This window comes from Berghia stephanieae, chromosome 6 (genome assembly GCF_034508935.2).
Source record: "Berghia stephanieae isolate SIO BIC M18660-M18661 chromosome 6, UCSD_Bste_1.3, whole genome shotgun sequence".
Taxonomy (NCBI): domain Eukaryota; kingdom Metazoa; phylum Mollusca; class Gastropoda; order Nudibranchia; family Aeolidiidae; genus Berghia; species Berghia stephanieae.
In genome coordinates, this window is record NC_088365.1 from 27228801 (window position 1) to 27245531 (window position 16731).

The 16731-nt window shown below is 35.6% G+C and overlaps 1 protein-coding gene across 2 annotated transcripts; it reads right to left on the minus strand.

Annotated features, from left to right (window-relative positions):
- Positions 1-787: 787 nt before the first annotated feature.
- On the minus strand, positions 788-16590 carry LOC144974770 (RNA polymerase II-associated protein 3-like). Of its 2 annotated transcripts, none has more exons than XM_078918014.1 (11): positions 16493-16590; positions 13921-14172; positions 12839-12979; positions 12398-12520; positions 9444-9571; positions 8018-8210; positions 7510-7611; positions 6179-6712; positions 4747-4847; positions 2528-2622; positions 788-1677 (listed from the first exon to the last, which is right to left on the minus strand). In XM_078918014.1, the coding sequence occupies exons 2-11, from the start codon at positions 14071-14073 to the stop codon at positions 1589-1591; spliced, it is 1659 nt and encodes a 552-aa protein (XP_078774140.1). In that variant the 5' UTR covers positions 14074-14172; positions 16493-16590; the 3' UTR covers positions 788-1588. The 2 variants fall into 2 exon arrangements, with proteins under 2 accessions (XP_078774140.1, XP_078774141.1); XM_078918015.1 differs by having other exon boundaries at positions 13921-14144; positions 16493-16542.
- Between the last annotated feature and the right edge of the window lie 141 nt (positions 16591-16731).

Sequence of the window (16731 nt, forward strand, 5' to 3'; positions counted from 1 at the left end):
CACTATCCCATTTTCTTAGTGAGATCCAGTGCTGGTGTCTGGATGAGACTTTTGGACCATAGTGGGCAGGAGGTACATACTGTGTCTTCTATCCCCCTATGTCCCCTATTTTCCAACATGCTTTCTGTCTGTCGTGGAATGAGATTACTTGGTTTTGTCCTGGCCCTGGCTGGGAGGGAAACAGTCAAATGTATAGTTATTGGGAGATATTTTTTTCCTTGTAAATCATCTCTCGGTTATGCACTGTATTATGTTTTGTGTTATATATGATTTGTGGACATTCGAGTGTATTCCTCTTGGTGGGGACCTATGCTTGTGTCAGGATGAGACTTTTGGGTGATCTCAAACTAAGTACATTGATAGTGTGCTGTTGGAATCTACATCCGTTTCCTATTTGAACCAATCCTCCTTTGTCTGCCTTATTCTTGGATGCTTTAATTGTAATTCTAGAACTTTTTACTATCCCATTTTCTTCCTTTTTACTGGCGCTGATGTGACCTTAATGTGTTGTAAGTGCCGTGAAACCCATAAAAACAAACAAAAACAAGACTTTTGGGTGATCTCAAACTATTGATGATATGCTCGTGGAATCTACATCTGTTCCCTATTCGTACCATTTCCCATTTGTCTTACTTTTTCTTACTAATTTTAATTCTAGAATCTTTTCACTGTCCCATTTTCTTCCTTTTGGTGCTGAAATGACTTAAATGTGGCGCAAGCGCCATAAAACCCTTGAAAACAAAAAAAAAAAAAACGACGAGACAAAAGAAATTAAAAAACAAATGAGTGACAACACATCACTATTTCGTGTGTTTATTTCAAAACTCACTCATGCTTATTTATTATTTACAACTGCAACAGACGAGCATAAACACACACACACCCTCTCAACACAAAATAAATGAATAACGCTGACAAGGTTTTATAAATACAGACAGACCAGGTTTACCCTGATATCTAAAAGGGGGCCCTTTTTTTCATATAGAGACACTAGTGTAGTGTCACCCTGATATCTAAAAGGGGGCCTTTTTTTTCATATAGAGAGACCAGTGTCACCCTGACATCTAAAAGGGGTTTTTCCATCAGATCTAACAGACCCACTTACCCAATCATTGCTGGGTGGATAGGAGGGTCAGGAAATAATGTCGACTTCACCTGGAATTGATTTGGTCCCTTTACTTGCGAAGTGAGTGCTCTACCAACTGAGCTATTAGGACACCCCATACAGTTGTGTCTCTCCAATCCAAACACCTCTGTTCCCAATATTTTGCCTGGATCACAGAGACATCCGAATAGTAAAATCAGTCCCTAAAGTGTACAAATAAAGAAGAAAAAAATCCGCCCCCAGGCAACCTGTTCGGATAATGGAGACATCCGATTGGCGGAGTTCCGGATTAGAGAGAGACAGACTGTATATTGTTATCATAGTCGACAATTGAAAAGACTTTAGGGTTTGGAAAAACAACAAATTGAATGAAACAAACAAACAATAAGACAGCTAAAGAGAAAATGAGAGAGTGAAAGGAAAACAAACAATCGATGGAAAAATATGACGTCACAGATGCCAAGCCATAATCAACACTGTTTATCACAAATCGTATTTCTTTTTCAAAGATGATAACTCCTCTTGTGAACACAGACTTGACTTTGAAATATGCTCCATTAACTCCCTTGCACCTGGAATGTGAGAAAGACGAACATTAAAAAGGAAGAGAACAAGATGATAGGAACAAAAACATCATGACTTGTTTAAGTATTACAGCTAGTTTGGCAAACGTTTGTAAACTTACATTAACTGATCTAAACTTTTTTTTAGTTGATTAGCCTTTTCAAAATATATAATAAAAAGATAAAAAACAATTTTGGTGTTTACTGGTCATGATGTAGTGTATTCTTAAAAATCAAAATATAGTTGAGTAAATTTATACCAGCAAGCAAAAGGTAGGGCTTTGCAATAGATCTGAACAAGTGTGTCTGAAGCAGTTACAAAGTAAAGAGAAAAATACAAGAAAAAACAAAACAAACCATCCCAAAAAACCAGCCTGCCTACTGTCAAAGTAGGCCTACTTTTGGGGGATGTTTTAAAAATTTTTCTTGTATTTTTCTCTCTACTTTTATTAGCACTAGTTCATACAGACTTTTTTCAGATCTTCATCTGACACGTCATGGCTCACTAATTTGTGGCCTTGATATAACAACTCGCAGAATATTGCCAATATTGCTCATCTGTGAATTGATGACGAGTATGTACTACACCAAGTTAAAAGTAAAAGCTCTATTCGTTGCTCCTCAAAAAGAGGAACTCATTTGGAAAGAACGATAATAAAGATGACATATGAGCAACAAAAGTGAGAGGAATATCAAAATATTTTTTTGTTGTTGGGAATTATGATTTTGTATCTTAAAACACTTATTATTTTATCGTTTGTAATAGCTGACTGAAATGATTTTTAAAAAGCCCCCCCCCAAAAAACAGACCAAAATTAAAATATGACGGGATGAAAGTGTGATTGTGGAAAAAACTTACTTTGTTTTTCTTTTTGAGAAAGAAACATAGCCGTCATAGAAAACCTCTTGACCTTTGTCATGCCTGATAGGATGTCGTAAATGTTGACCTCTGACCTGAAATATTGACAAGCAATGGATAATTTAATGGGACAACAAGTATGATCAGGTTTCAACTTGTATCACAATATGGAGACAAGTAAAATATACTCTTATTACTCTCATCCAGATTACAATTTTTAAAAATACAGTAAAATTACTTTAAACCGAAAGAAGCTAAACCGAAAAATACCTTAAACCGCAAAGAATTTAATAAATTGTACTAGTTTCTTCATTATCTTTGTACTAATTCTTACGATGAACCGAAATACTTCTAAGAAGGACTTTCTTTAAACCGAAACAATTTGAGACCACCTTCCTTTATTCTCTCTCAATTTTTCTTCAAAAATTGGGGAAGGTGGCCACACGTAATAATGTGCCCGGCGATATTAAACAAAGAGCGTAAGTATAAGATGAGGGTGATGGGTGGGGTGTAGGCAAACACTGCATTTGGGCTCGGCCAACACCACAATCGCACAGACTGGAAAAGGAAGACAGCGGGTGACTGGCAGGCGAAAAATGAGGAAAGAGGAGGAGTTGGGGTGTAGAATCACGCAAGCGAGATGTTCTCGCTCGTGTGTTGATGCTTTGGAACTGAATGGATTTTAAACACGAGAATAAGGAAGGGGGGGGGGGGGGTAGACAACTTACCATTGACATGCCATTTCATTTCCACTTTGTTTAAGAGTGGGTGTGTGTGTGTGTGTGTGTGTGTGTGTGTGTGTGTGAGGGGGGGGGGGTTCTATGAAATTAGGCCTTTGAACCTAATGACTTTTCAACAAAAGAGAGATGCCTAGTAGTAGTAGACAGCTTAGCATTGACACGCCTTTTCATTTCCATTTCACTTCACTTCTGAGTAGCTGCGCGTCATTCATTATCAATTATCGCACAAGAACTTTCGATCTTATTTTAGCTTTGCATTTTACTAAAAGATGTCTAAAAGAAAGCACTGTGCTTACACGTTGGAGTTTAAAATTAAAATACTATGTGAAGTCGATGGAAAAAAAGTTGATCAAGACAGAGATATGTAAAAAACACGGCATCCCGAATTCAACTCTTTCAACAATTTTGAATTGAAAACGAAAACCCCCAAAAATATTTTTAAAACACACAAAAAAATTTTTTTTTTTATTTATGGTTACGAAGACAGCATTTATTCAACAACTCCATTTAACGGGAAACCCATGATACCATTAAATGAGCAAATTCCTTAAAAAGTTACTACCATTGAAAAACATTGCAAAACGGGAACTTGCTTTAAACCAAAATGTCTTTAAACCGAAATGGTTTAGAAGGTCCCCAAAATTTCGGTTTAAAGTAATTCTACTGTATGTCTGTCGTGTTGTTTTGTCATCAGAGTGAGAAAGTCCTTCCTTCTGAGTTCGTTTATCCATTAAAGATGAGAAAAATAGGGTCTGGAGAAGTGCCATATGAAAACAGAATAAAAAGTCAAGGGGCCAGTGCCAAACTCAGGATCCAATAGACACGGCACCCTCCGCCTGGCCACGAGAGAGAGGACAGCAAACCCACTCGGCTATCCAGTCACTGGATAAATCAGTCTGTTGTACGACTGCGTGTTGAGGTTGGCACTGATCCCGTGACTTTTTATTCTCTGTTTCCATACCCTATTTTTCTCATCATTAAAAAACGACAAAATTTTTACTTTTCAAGTAGGCAGAGACAGCTGGATCCTAAATGTGAAGTCTTTTGATGTCTTTTTTTCATGTTATATATTTCTCAACTTTCAAATTTGAACTGTGCTTGGAATTCACCCGAGGAAGGCATAATAAAAATATACAACTTATTATTACTATTATTATTATTATTATTAATATTATCATTTATTATTATTATTATTATTATTATTATTATTATTATTATTATTATTATTATTATTATTATTATTATTATCATTATTATTAATATTATCATTATTATTATTATTATTATTATTATTATTATTATTATTATTATTATTATTATTATTATTAATAATATATTATCATTATTATATTATTAATATTAGGTATTATTATTATTATTAATATTAGGTATTATTATTATTATTATTATTATTATTATTATTATTATTATTATTATTATTATTATTATTATTATTAGAAATATATAAGAAACACTCACCTGTGTCGTCCATGTTCTAGAATACTCTTGACGACCGTCATGAGAATGTCGGCGTCCAAACACTGACCAAACAAGACAGGATATTGGGATGGATGAATGGCCTGAAAGTCAGAAAGACAATAAAATAATTAATAAATAGAAGGAATAATCCTGGTAAGAATGAGAACCAGGAACAACTGTGGGCCTATCTGGTCTAATTACCCTGGTAAGAATGAGAACAAGGAATAACTGTGGGCCTATCTGGTCTAATTACCCTGGTAAGAATGAGAACCAGGAATAACTGTGGGGATATCTGGTCTTGTGGTATGACCACTCGCCTTCGGATCCAAAGCTAAAGGGTTTGAGTCCCGTTCTGAGTGGCACATGGTTGAGTCCTTGGAAAAGGGTCTTTACTCATATTTTCTCACCATACTCGGGTATAAAATAAATTCCTGACCATTAACACAGTCATCTCTGTCGGAAGAAAATTGTAATATTGCCTAAAGAAATCTCATCCTACATGTTAGGTGTTGCTGTTGGCTAGGGACATCCTTGAGCAAGTTTTGTGGATATTGCACTATATAGATACTTAAGTGTTTTTTTGTTTGTTTTCTTTTTAAAAATAATTGGGTCCATACATGATTCAATGCTCTTCAGCACGGGTAGAGATATACAGCGAGACTTAGTTTGGATAACTCTACAGTCTAAATTTTGTTTTCAACGTCTTTTATTTGACTTCAAGGGTTTGAAACCAGGACCACACTGATTTGAATTCCTGAAGAAGTGAAATTAAGCCGAAGTATTTGGCTCGTGTTAAGAAAGTAGTCCCATCAGAGTCATTAGACCCATGGAGCCGGAGTTTATCTATCCATGTGTCTATAGCGTGAAGCAGACATTAACAATTGCTTGCTACCCTTTGGATAGGACCCTAGTCTATCACAAAGTACTTTACCCCCTTCGCATTAAACTCAACCCTAATTACTGATGTCTGGAGTTGGTAAAAGGGAATTTCATGAAAGAATTCACAAAAATTATTAAAATTCTGAACAAAACTAACCCAGCTTAATAATCCTATTCCAAGAAGGAGAACGTACACAAGGTAAAAATATAAATAGTGGTCGAGGAATCCCAACCCAGTTAAACGAGATTGTAACAAACTATTATGAAAAAGGTTAAAATTACACAATTTGGGTCCAATTTCAGAACTTCATGAGTATCTAGCTCTAAGTCATTAAAACGTATTGAAAATGAAAGTTGATGCAAATAGTAATATTCAGGATTGTGAAATATTACTTAATCCTTGAGAGGGTAAACTGTTGATTTTTAAAGATAACTAAAGCAACTACCATTTTTATCTCCATACAATTATGAATTTTTACATTTTCAAGTTGGCAGGTCTGCCCTAAGAGAAGCACTGATAGAAAACTAACACATAACGACAATGACAACTCACGGTAAAGTATTTGAAAAAAAACTCCGTCTTGTTCTTTAACACCTTGAAATCTGTTTGAAACTGGAACGATGACTGGGGGATGCTGGGAACGATCTGCTCCCCATTTGCCTTGTTCTCATCAGGTTGTTTCCCCTTAAAATGACCTTTTCCATTCACCAGGGCATCTTTTCTTGACCCACTTCCTGACTTTAAATCTGTGGTGGTAGAATTTTCCGGAGAATAATCAACAGAGTTTTGAACCCCATTTCCTGCAGTGTTGGAAGATGATTTGTTGATGTTCCTAGTGCCTGAACTATTTTCTTTCGTTGAATCGGGAGATGTGGAAGATAAAACAGATTCTTTGGGCTCGACTTGTTGTTTAGTTAATACTGATGACTTTGACGTGTTCTGGGTGTGACCGACCAGAGTGTCAAAATGTTTTCCCTCCCTTTCCGTAATCTTTCTGGTGATTTCACTCTGCTCTGTCAACGGCTGTTGGTTTCTCGACACTGCTTGAATTCCTATCTCTTCTATTACGATTCTCTTCAAAGGAACCTGGAAAGTAAGATTTGAAACAGGTTGGAATAGGAAAACAAGTTACAGTATATTTATCACGACAGTTGCAGTATTATTGCTGTCTTACAATAGTCACATACGACAGACATGATATGCAAATGTCTGAAGCTGTTGACTATTATATAATATCATCTTCAAAAAACATAATAAAGGACATTTTTGGCATTTTCTGGGTTTTTTTTTTAAAGCTGTAAATAATTTTGTTTTTTGCCTTAAACATGACGAGGTCAACTGACTAAAGGTTTATTCTCTTTTTTATTTGAGTTAGTTATTCTCATTTCTTATCCTCAAATCCGCTAATAAAGTGATAGTTAAAGGTTCAAAGATTTATTTTAGGCAATTTGCCGGGAGAAATGAAAATTAATTCACATTTTCCAATTAACAAATGAAAACAAAGTAAAATCAATAACATTGTATATTGACATCGTATATTCAAATTTGATTTATCACATTATAAGTGAAAAAACCCAAAAAATTAGATAAAGAAATACCTCTTAAAAATGAAAAGCTATATAAATACAGGGTATCCCTAAAAAAAATGTATACATAATAAAAATTATTGTAAATGAAGCATTTAACAAAATTTAATTATTTTATAATTGTAAAAATAATTATAAGTATATCATATTGTTTATTTCACTGCATTCCAACTTATTTCAAATAATAATTTCATTTCATAAAATCCCACATTTGCAATCCTTTTAAGTGTACATTTCTTATTCGGACACCCTGTATAAATCAAGGGAAACAAAGCAAAAATAGAATTATCTGCACACCTTTGACCTTTCCTCTGGTGATTTATAAATAGCCTTGACAACCCCCTTTCCATCGTCTATCAATGTTGACGGAATCACTGCTTTCTCATCCCGTTCTTTTTCCTGGAATATAAAATTAATTTCTTTTTAATAATAAAAAAATAACAATATTAAAATATAAAAATAAATAAATGAATGAATAAATAAAATAATAATAATGATAATGGTAATAATAACCATCATCATCATCCTCGGAGGAAGAAGAGAAAGAAGTAGAAGAAGAAGAAGAAGAAGAAGAAGAAGAAGAAGAAGAAGAAGAAGAAGAAGAAGAAGAAGAAGAAGAAGAAGAAGAAGAAGAAGAAGAAGAAGAAGAAGAAGAAGAATTATTTAATAAAAAAGCAATACAAAAAAAAATAAATAAATAAAAAAAAATAAGGAACAAAATTTCTTTAAAACAAATAAATCCCCAAAAAACAAAAAAAAACAAACAAAACCAAACAAAAACAACCCAATACAGTAGCCTTCAAACCTTCTGCAGCCTTTCCAACTCTGTCTGTGCCATCCGATTGGTCGGTTCCAAGTCCAGCACTCGGTTGTAATCCTCAATGGCCCCCTTGTGTTTGTTCAGGTTGGCTCTCGCCGTAGCTCGCCTCAGGTAAGCCTTGACGTAGAGAGGGTCTAAAGATATGGATGACGTACAATCCAACTCAGCAGCTGCATATCTGGAAGAGATGATAGACATTGAATTGGGTTGGAAAATAAAAAAGGGGGAGGGGGGGAAGGGGTAAAGTGCTTCATATTTGCTTAGAATTAAAAAAAAAAAAACCTTTTAAAAAATATTTTAAAAATGAAATATATATATGTTAAAAACTGTTTTTAAAAAATTATTATTATTAAAAAGAAACCAATCTTATACTCCAGGAAAAAGAACAGGATGAGAAAGCAGCGATTCCGTCAACGTTGTTACCCACAGAGAAAATATTTTTAGGGCATACCTTGAGAAAAGATAAACTGGGCATTGGTTGTATGTGTGTTGAACCCATGACCCCAAGAAGTCGGGAGAGGGACTCAAGATAGATACTAAGCTTGAGATACCAGTTTTTTTGGAGTGGGGGATCGCAGAGCAACCCTTTCGTGGCCTGGCAGAGTTGTTGTAACAGTACGGTCATGGGTTCGAGCTCGAGCCCCCATCGCTGCAAAATTTTTATTCTCTTTTGTCTTCTGGCACTTACATACTCACTTCATTTCTTGTTAAGATCAACCTAAGTACCTGCTACACTCACTTTTTAACATCAATATTCACTGCCGTTTTGCAGTGCTGTACAGTGAGTTTCTTGCTTAGAATTAAAAAAAGAGGTGTAAACTAAACAGACATCGAGATTGAAACCCAGATCTCCTGTGAAGAAGTGCAATGCCTTATTCACCAAACCAACTCATCTCCATATCAATTATTTTTCTCTTTTTTTTTCTGTTGTCTACTCTGTCATATGCTGCTATGTGGTCTTGTGGTAGACACTCGCTTTCGGATTGGAAGGTCCTGGGTTCGAGCCTCGCTCGGTAAATAGTTTAGTCCTTAGAGAAGGCTCTTTACTCACATTCTCTCACCTTACTCAGGTGTAAAACGAATACCTGGCCGTTAACAGCGTTGTCTCTGTCCGAAAAAAATTGTAATATCACCTAACAGGCGTCATGTCCCATCCTGAATGTTAAATGTTGCTGTTGGCCAGGGACCCCTTGTAAAGTGCTTTGAGCACATTTAGTGGATGTTGCTTTATATAAAAGCTCAATTTATCAATTTATAATTTTTACAAAACAAAAATAATGACTTTCATCAAATGATTATCTTAAAAATTAGATTAAAACGTCAAAATTAAGCAGAATGACAAAAATGAAATTCGGAGTAGGCAAGCATGGACAGAATACATTCAATGATGACTAAATACACACAATCTTACTTTTGTTGTTTCAGCAGAGCCATGGCCCTGTTTGCAGGCAACACAGCATTGGTGGAATCGAACTCCATTCCTTTAGAGTATGATTCGACAGCCCGGTCGTAATCCCCAGCTTTGAAAAACTTGTTTCCCTACAAAAGAAAAAAGTTCATATGTCTTCAAAGTTACACATTTCTTCTATTAGAACCGGTTATACAAAAACCAATATTTGTGTATTTCTATTTTAATTTCTGGCATTTTCTATAGTGAGTGATGGTAAAAAGAAAAACTATAAAATGTGAGATTTTCTGAAACACAATATCCACTGAATGCACACAAGGAGTTTTACAATGGCTCCAAAGCCAACAACAAAAATGAAATTGTCAGTTGAGATTTGACGCCTGTAAGAGACGACCTTGTTACTGACCAGTTAACTCATTTTACATCTGAATAGGCTGAGAGAATGTGGCTAAAGAACCTTTTCCAGGACTCATCTTTGTGCAACCACAGCAGTGATCTAGAGGTCAGAAGCCGCATAAGATCAGTCATCCTTGTCAGTTCGTCTTTGCTGTTTCGTTTGTCACGATTCTCCAAACTGGATATGAAGTGAGTAGAAAAGTGCCAGAAGACAATAGAGAATAAAAATTTTTTTCGCGGCGGTGGTGGGGTTTGAACCTGCGACCTTATTGGTACGACAACTCCGCCTGGCAGGTGAGAGCGTGGCTCTACCGTGTGAGCTATCCACGAACACAAAAATATTCGTTTCAAACCCAAAGTCATTTCTAGATCCCCCTCTCACCCACTTCTTGAGATCGCCGATTCGTTCACCACCATCGCGAAGTAATTTTGACCAGCAGTTAAGCTTAATAGCCAATATTCTCATCACAAACATATAACATAGAAACGATTGAGACATTGAGTATGCTCCGGTGTATGGGGTGAATTTTTAATTCAGAAAAGTGAGTGGAGCAGGCACTTATGTGTGGTGGTGAACGAATCGGCGATCTCAAGAAGTGGGTGAGAGGGGGATCTAGAAATGACTTTGGGTTTGAAACGAATATTTTTGTGTTCGTGGATAGCTCACACGGTAGAGCCACGCTCTCACCTGCCAGGCGGAGTTGTCGTACCAATAAGGTCGCAGGTTCAAACCCACCACCGCCGCGAAAAAAATTTTTATTCTCTATTGTCTTCTGGCACTTTTCTACTCACTTCATATCTTGTTGTTACCAACATAAGTGCCTGCTCCACTCACTTTTCTGAATTAAAAATTCACCCCATACACCGGAGCATACTCAATGTCTCAATCGTTTCTATGTTATATGTTTGTGATGAGAATATTGGCTATTAAGCTTAACTGCTGGTCAAAATTACTTCGCGATGGTGGTGAACGAATCGGCGATCTCAAGAAGTGGGTGAGAGGGGGATCTAGAAATGACTTTGGGTTTGAAACGAATATTTTTGTGTTCGTGGATAGCTCACACGGTAGAGCCACGCTCTCACCTGCCAGGCGGAGTTGTCGTACCAATAAGGTCGCAGGTTCAAACCCCACCACCGCCGCGAAAAAAAAAATTTTTATTCTCTATTGTCTTCTGGCACTTTTCTACTCACTTCATATCTTGTTGTTACCAACATAAGTGCCTGCTCCACTCACTTTTCTGAATTAAAAATTCACCCCATACACCGGAGCATACTCAATGTCTCAATCGTTTCTATGTTATATGTTTGTGATGAGAATATTGGCTATTAAGCTTAACTGCTGGTCAAAATTACTTCGCGATGGTGGTGAACGAATCGGCGATCTCAAGAAGTGGGTGAGAGGGGATCTAGAAATGACTTTGGGTTTGAAACGAATATTTTTGTGTTCGTGGATAGCTCACACGGTAGAGCCACGCTCTCACCTGCCAGGCGGAGTTGTCGTACCAATAAGGTCGCAGGTTCAAACCCCACCACCGCCGCGAAAAAAATTTTTATTCTCTATTGTCTTCTGGCACTTTTCTACTCACTTCATATCTTGTTGTTACCAACATAAGTGCCTGCTCCACTCACTTTTCTGAATTAAAGATTCTCCAAACTCAAATTTTATTTGATCTCTAACAGGTATGACATTCAAACTTAAACTTGAGCTTTTATATAGAGCAGTATTCACTACGCATGCTCAAAGCGCTTTACAAGGGGTTCCTAGCCAATGGCAGCACTCAACATGTAGGATGAGGACATAATGCCTGTTAGGCGATATTACAATTTCTTCTGACAGAAACAACGCTGTTAATGGCCAGGTACTCATTTTACACCTGAGTTCAGTGTGAGAATGTGAGTAAAGAGACTTTTCTAAGGATTTAAGTATGCACTGCTCAGAGCGGGACTCTAACTCTAGACCTTCTGATCCGAAGGTGAGTGTCATACCACTAGGCCACATGGCTGCACGCACACATTTAGAAAGTATGTGACTGTATACAAATAGGTGAAGAGACATTCCAAAACTGGTTGAGTGGGTGCCTATTTCTACTAACATTTCCACTCAACCAACCGGATTGAAGATTCTAATTATTTTTAAATCCACCCTATTTTGATTGGCTGGAACAGGAAAAAGCAGTACAAATCACCTCTATTCCTAACATCACTTGGGATGTCCTCATACATTACGACTCCCTGTGTAGGCCTACTATATATAACAAAAATGAATATTACAGCTTTAAAAAAAAAAGGATTGATGGCAGAAAAAAAATATTTGGCACAAATAGTTATGCATTTACATTTTCATTGTTCTTTTGTTGTTGGCTGAAGAAGGATTTTGAGCCCAAAACGCTCAGTGTTTGGAATTTTGTTCTTTTTTTGAAGCTGTTATATTCATTATTGTTTATTACTATTTACAGTCCACAGCTTCTAGAAAGCTAAGCATCGCTTTGACAAATGTTTCAATAACTCACTAACAGTATGTAGTACAAACAGCGACATCTATGCAGTACCAGAGTACAAACCTTTTCCTTCTCTATTCCAGCCAAATGTATTTTCCTCTCCATTTCCCACTCCTCGTCTGTCTCATATTCGGAAGACGATGTTTCCTTCTTCTCTTCTTTGTCAATGTCATCCAAGGCTGCGCTCTACAAGAAGGTGGGGCAGGGCGGGGTGGAGAGGGGGGGGGGGGGGGGGGCGTGGAAGAAAAGAATACATAATACACAAAGTTACATGAAAATGAAGTCTTTTATAAGATGCACAAATTCAATTCAACTCCCGTAAAACTTTTACCATTTTGACATTTAAAAAAAACAAAAATAAAAACTTAAATGAAAACAATACATTTTTAACTTATAACTCATCAAGAATTCTGACTATTTACTTTTACATGACAAGCTTCTAAACTAATAGCAAACATTTATTATTATGTATCATATCGTTTAAAAAAATAAAATAAAAATTACCACATCAAATTTGTCCCAAGCCCTGAAGTCGTGTCCTGGTATCTTTTTCTTCTGCTTGTCTGGATCAATGACTTTTTCTTTTTTCTTCTTTTTCAGTTTTTTCTTGTGTATTGTATTCCTGACAGGTGGTAGTGCATCATCCTGGGATGAAAAATAAACAAATATTATAAAGATGTCCGCATAGGGGAAACTATTGACAAATCACTGATTACATGAGAGTATAGAGATTATTAAAAATTGATTCTGCCATTAAAATCAATTTTTAAAAAGGCATTAATATCCCATGGAATGATTGTCCATAAGATACAAAAACTGTATTTTACAAATAATTGTAATTTTTATAACGATAATAATGATAATATTAATAATAATAATAATAATAATAATAATAATAATAATAATAATAATAATAATAATAATAATAATAATAATAATAATAATAATAATAATAATAATAATAAATAGAATAATTGATGTTATATTGACATTAGTAGTAGTAGTAGTAGTAGTAGTAGTAGTAGTAGTAGTAGTAGTAGTAGTAGTAGTAGTCGTAGTAGTCGTAGAGTAGTAGTAGTAGTAGTAGTAGTAGTAGTAGTAGTAGTAGTAGTAGTAGTAGTAGTAGTAGTATCAAAATTATAATATCTGCAGAGTAAAGTCATATACAGTCGTGTCTCTCTAATCTGGAACTCCACAATCTGGATGTCTCCCTTATCTGGAGTTGCCTGGGGCAGATTTATTTATCTTTTGTACACTTAAGGGACTGATTCCACTATCCGGATGTCTTTGTACTCAGGACAAAATGCTGGAAACGTGAGTGTTCGGATTGGAGAGACATGACTGTAATTCTCTCAATTGATTTGATATGATATGATATGATATAAGTCCAGATTTATGTAGGCTTTTACAGCCTTTTATCTGCTCTTGTGCATTCGTGAACGTATATAATTCAAGTCTCTCAAAACTGGGCATGCCACATAGTGGAAGGAGGTGTCTGAATTTAACTTTACAAACAGTATTTTTCTGTTTCACAATGACGGCAAAATAAAGATGTGAAATTGGTTCACGTATATTTCACGACTTACCTTTTCTGATTTTCCACTCAAAAGTTTCTCCTCTTTTAGCTTGATATCTGATTCCCATGAATCGAGATCAGACAAGAAACTCTGAAGATCCGATTGATTATAACGCATCTGGCGAGTCAAATTGACCATCTTTTCCTCATGATCAGTTGCCATCTTTCTACCAATGTTGCTCAAATTGCAGATGTAAAATTTGTATCAGTGAAATTGAACAGCTCTAGTATGGCCTGTAGGTGTAATAAAAGTTGCTGAAAACTGGAAGATTTGATTGAAAACAGGTACACTTGAATATAATATAAGCACAATAAATAAATGAATAAATAAGTAAATAAGCATATTCTTTACATGATAGAATTTTAGTAGTAAGGATATTATTACCCTGTTCTTATGGGATTTACAAGATTTATTTCCATAATGTTAATAATTAGCAGGGAGAAAAGCATTAGTTGGAGCTTCAATTTAAATCATACAAGTGACAACACTGTGCAACCGAAGATAATCACGACCGTGAATATAATGAAGTTATGCATCTTTAATTTAACCACCCCCATCATAAACGCGAACGGCAATTTCCAGTCACAACTTTCTTATGGGTGAGTTGGGTCACAATTTGACTCCTACTGCTGATGCTCACTAAACTGCCTAGAGTAGCCTATTGTTTAAAAAATCTACTGCAATTGGAATTTCTAGAAAGACATGGAATAAAAACGAAATAGTCACAAGCAAAAGGGTTAATAATGAATTGTAGTAAGATGCAAATACAAACAGTATGCAGCATATCGAGAAAAAAAAGTCAACACGAGAGTGTTGGCGTTGGCCATCAAGCACATTGTCCACTGCCATTGGCAATCAGCTACGGTCACTGTTGCTGATGCAAGTAGGCACTTGCAAGAATTTTTCAAAATTGTAATATCGGTATTAATTTAGCGTAGAAAAATAAAGGGGAGTGAAACATTTACTAAAGTGAAAAAATTATCGCTCTATCTCAACTCGTTAAAAAGTTATGACCTTTTATGTGGTGAAAAATCTCTATAGAAGCTTATAGGAAAATATGTGACCAAAACACAGCAACCCAATGGATAATCAAGTATAATTCAGAAACGGCTTCAGATACAACTTTGAAATTTTTACATGTGGTAATTCAACATCTCTGTAATACAATGCAAACAGAAAAATAATTATTTATTGAGAGAGAAAGGTATAGTTTAGAGCTGAAACAGCTGAAATCAAGGAAAAATAGATCACGACATGCAAATGAATGACCTATTGGAATTTTGGAAAAGTCGACAATTAAATATTTATTCACATGTAGATAGACCAAATACACCACTGAATCGGCGTCATTTAGTTATTCACTTTGAACTTTTCAAAATGAAAATAGACCTCATAAAAGCAGATATATGGACTGATAAATGTTTGAGGTGGTGTATTTGTTTTTAAAATGATCGAAAATAGGTGATTTTAAAAACTTCCGCTCCCCCGTTCCCCTAAATTGGACAGACGTCCGTCAAAGGATGAAAAACGTCAAAATCAACAGTGAAAAATCAATCGGAAAAAAAAGGAAGAGAATTGTAAATTATGAAATGAATGCATGGACATGAAAACGCCAATTAATTAAATAATTTAAAACAAAAATAACTTCCATAAATGGAATATATTGTAAGATATAAAGATGTAAAGTTTTGATGTGGATTGACGAAGTTATCTCTCAAACGCAGCAGACGACAGGAAGTGAATCAGTATAAGAAAATGGCAGCTTCTGTAAACAATCGAGGCCAATTACTGTTTTTTGGGGGAGCTCTAACTTTTGAGGTGCAAACATATTTTGCTCTGAAATTTTTAGAGAAGCTACTTTAATATGTATCTCAGAAGGACTTGTTTTTATTAAGAAGGACCATCTCTGGTTTAAAAGTTATAAGCGTTTAAACACATATACTCTCTTTACTTTACACTACAAAGATTTCTCAAAATCATGATATAAAAAGATAATAATATTAGCATCATTGTATGTAGAATTTTATGCCCTTTCCAATGATACATGCCATTTCATTCCACTGAGAAAGAAGAATGAACATTTTAAAATCACTCCTAAATTTTTTCCCCTCAAAAACGGAAACAGAAATCCTCGCCTGTTTTCAACTCGCGAGAGCTACTTCTTGCAAGTGCCTAATGCAAGGTTACAATTACAGACAGATCAAAGTAATAGAGTAGAGTAGAGTAGAGAGAGAGAGAGAGAGAGAGAGAGAGAGAGAGAGAGAGAGAGAGAGAGAGAGAGAGAGAGAGAGAGAGAGAGAGAGAGAGAGAGAGAGAGAGAGAGAGAGAGAGAGAGAGAGAGAGAGAGAGAGAGAGAGAGAGAGAGAGAGAGAGTGAGAGAGAGTTGGTGTTAATAGTTAGGAGTGAGTGAGTTGGTCACCACACAACACAACACTCCGGAGGAAAAAGCTGGCCGCCTCATTGAACTGATTAAAAATGGACCATAATACTTGTCCAACGAATGGATCCATAAAAGAGAAATTAAAAAAAAAAACAACAGCCATATATGATATATAAATTGATGTCTAGATCAACAACAAACCTGCAACGGACAGACCTAAACATGAAATGAAAGGTACAAAAATTTCAGGAAACGGAAGTTGTATCTCGTTGTCAAGACATTCCTAGTTCCTCCACAATAATATTTCGGTGATTAATTAACTTCTTTATAATATGATTAGGTACCACCTTGATTGTTGACAAACGTTTCACCATACAAAGGAGTATCTAAAATGATAAGTAAAAATTACCTCCACACTAATCATTAAATTAAAGTGCACA

What these genes read in the sequence shown, in the direction of transcription:
- LOC144974770 (XM_078918014.1), bottom strand. Translation starts at nt 14,073, where the DNA reads ATGGCAACTGATCATGAGGAAAAGATGGTCAATTTGACTCGCCAGATG. An exon ending in TGAGTGGAAAATCAGAAAAG is followed by an intron (nt 12,980 to 13,920) that starts GTAAGTCGTGAA and finishes TTTTCATCCCAG; the next exon opens with GATGATGCACTACCACCTGT. An exon ending in TTCTCAAAAAGAAAAACAAA is followed by an intron (nt 1,678 to 2,527) that starts GTAAGTTTTTTC and finishes CTCACATTCCAG; the next exon opens with GTGCAAGGGAGTTAATGGAG.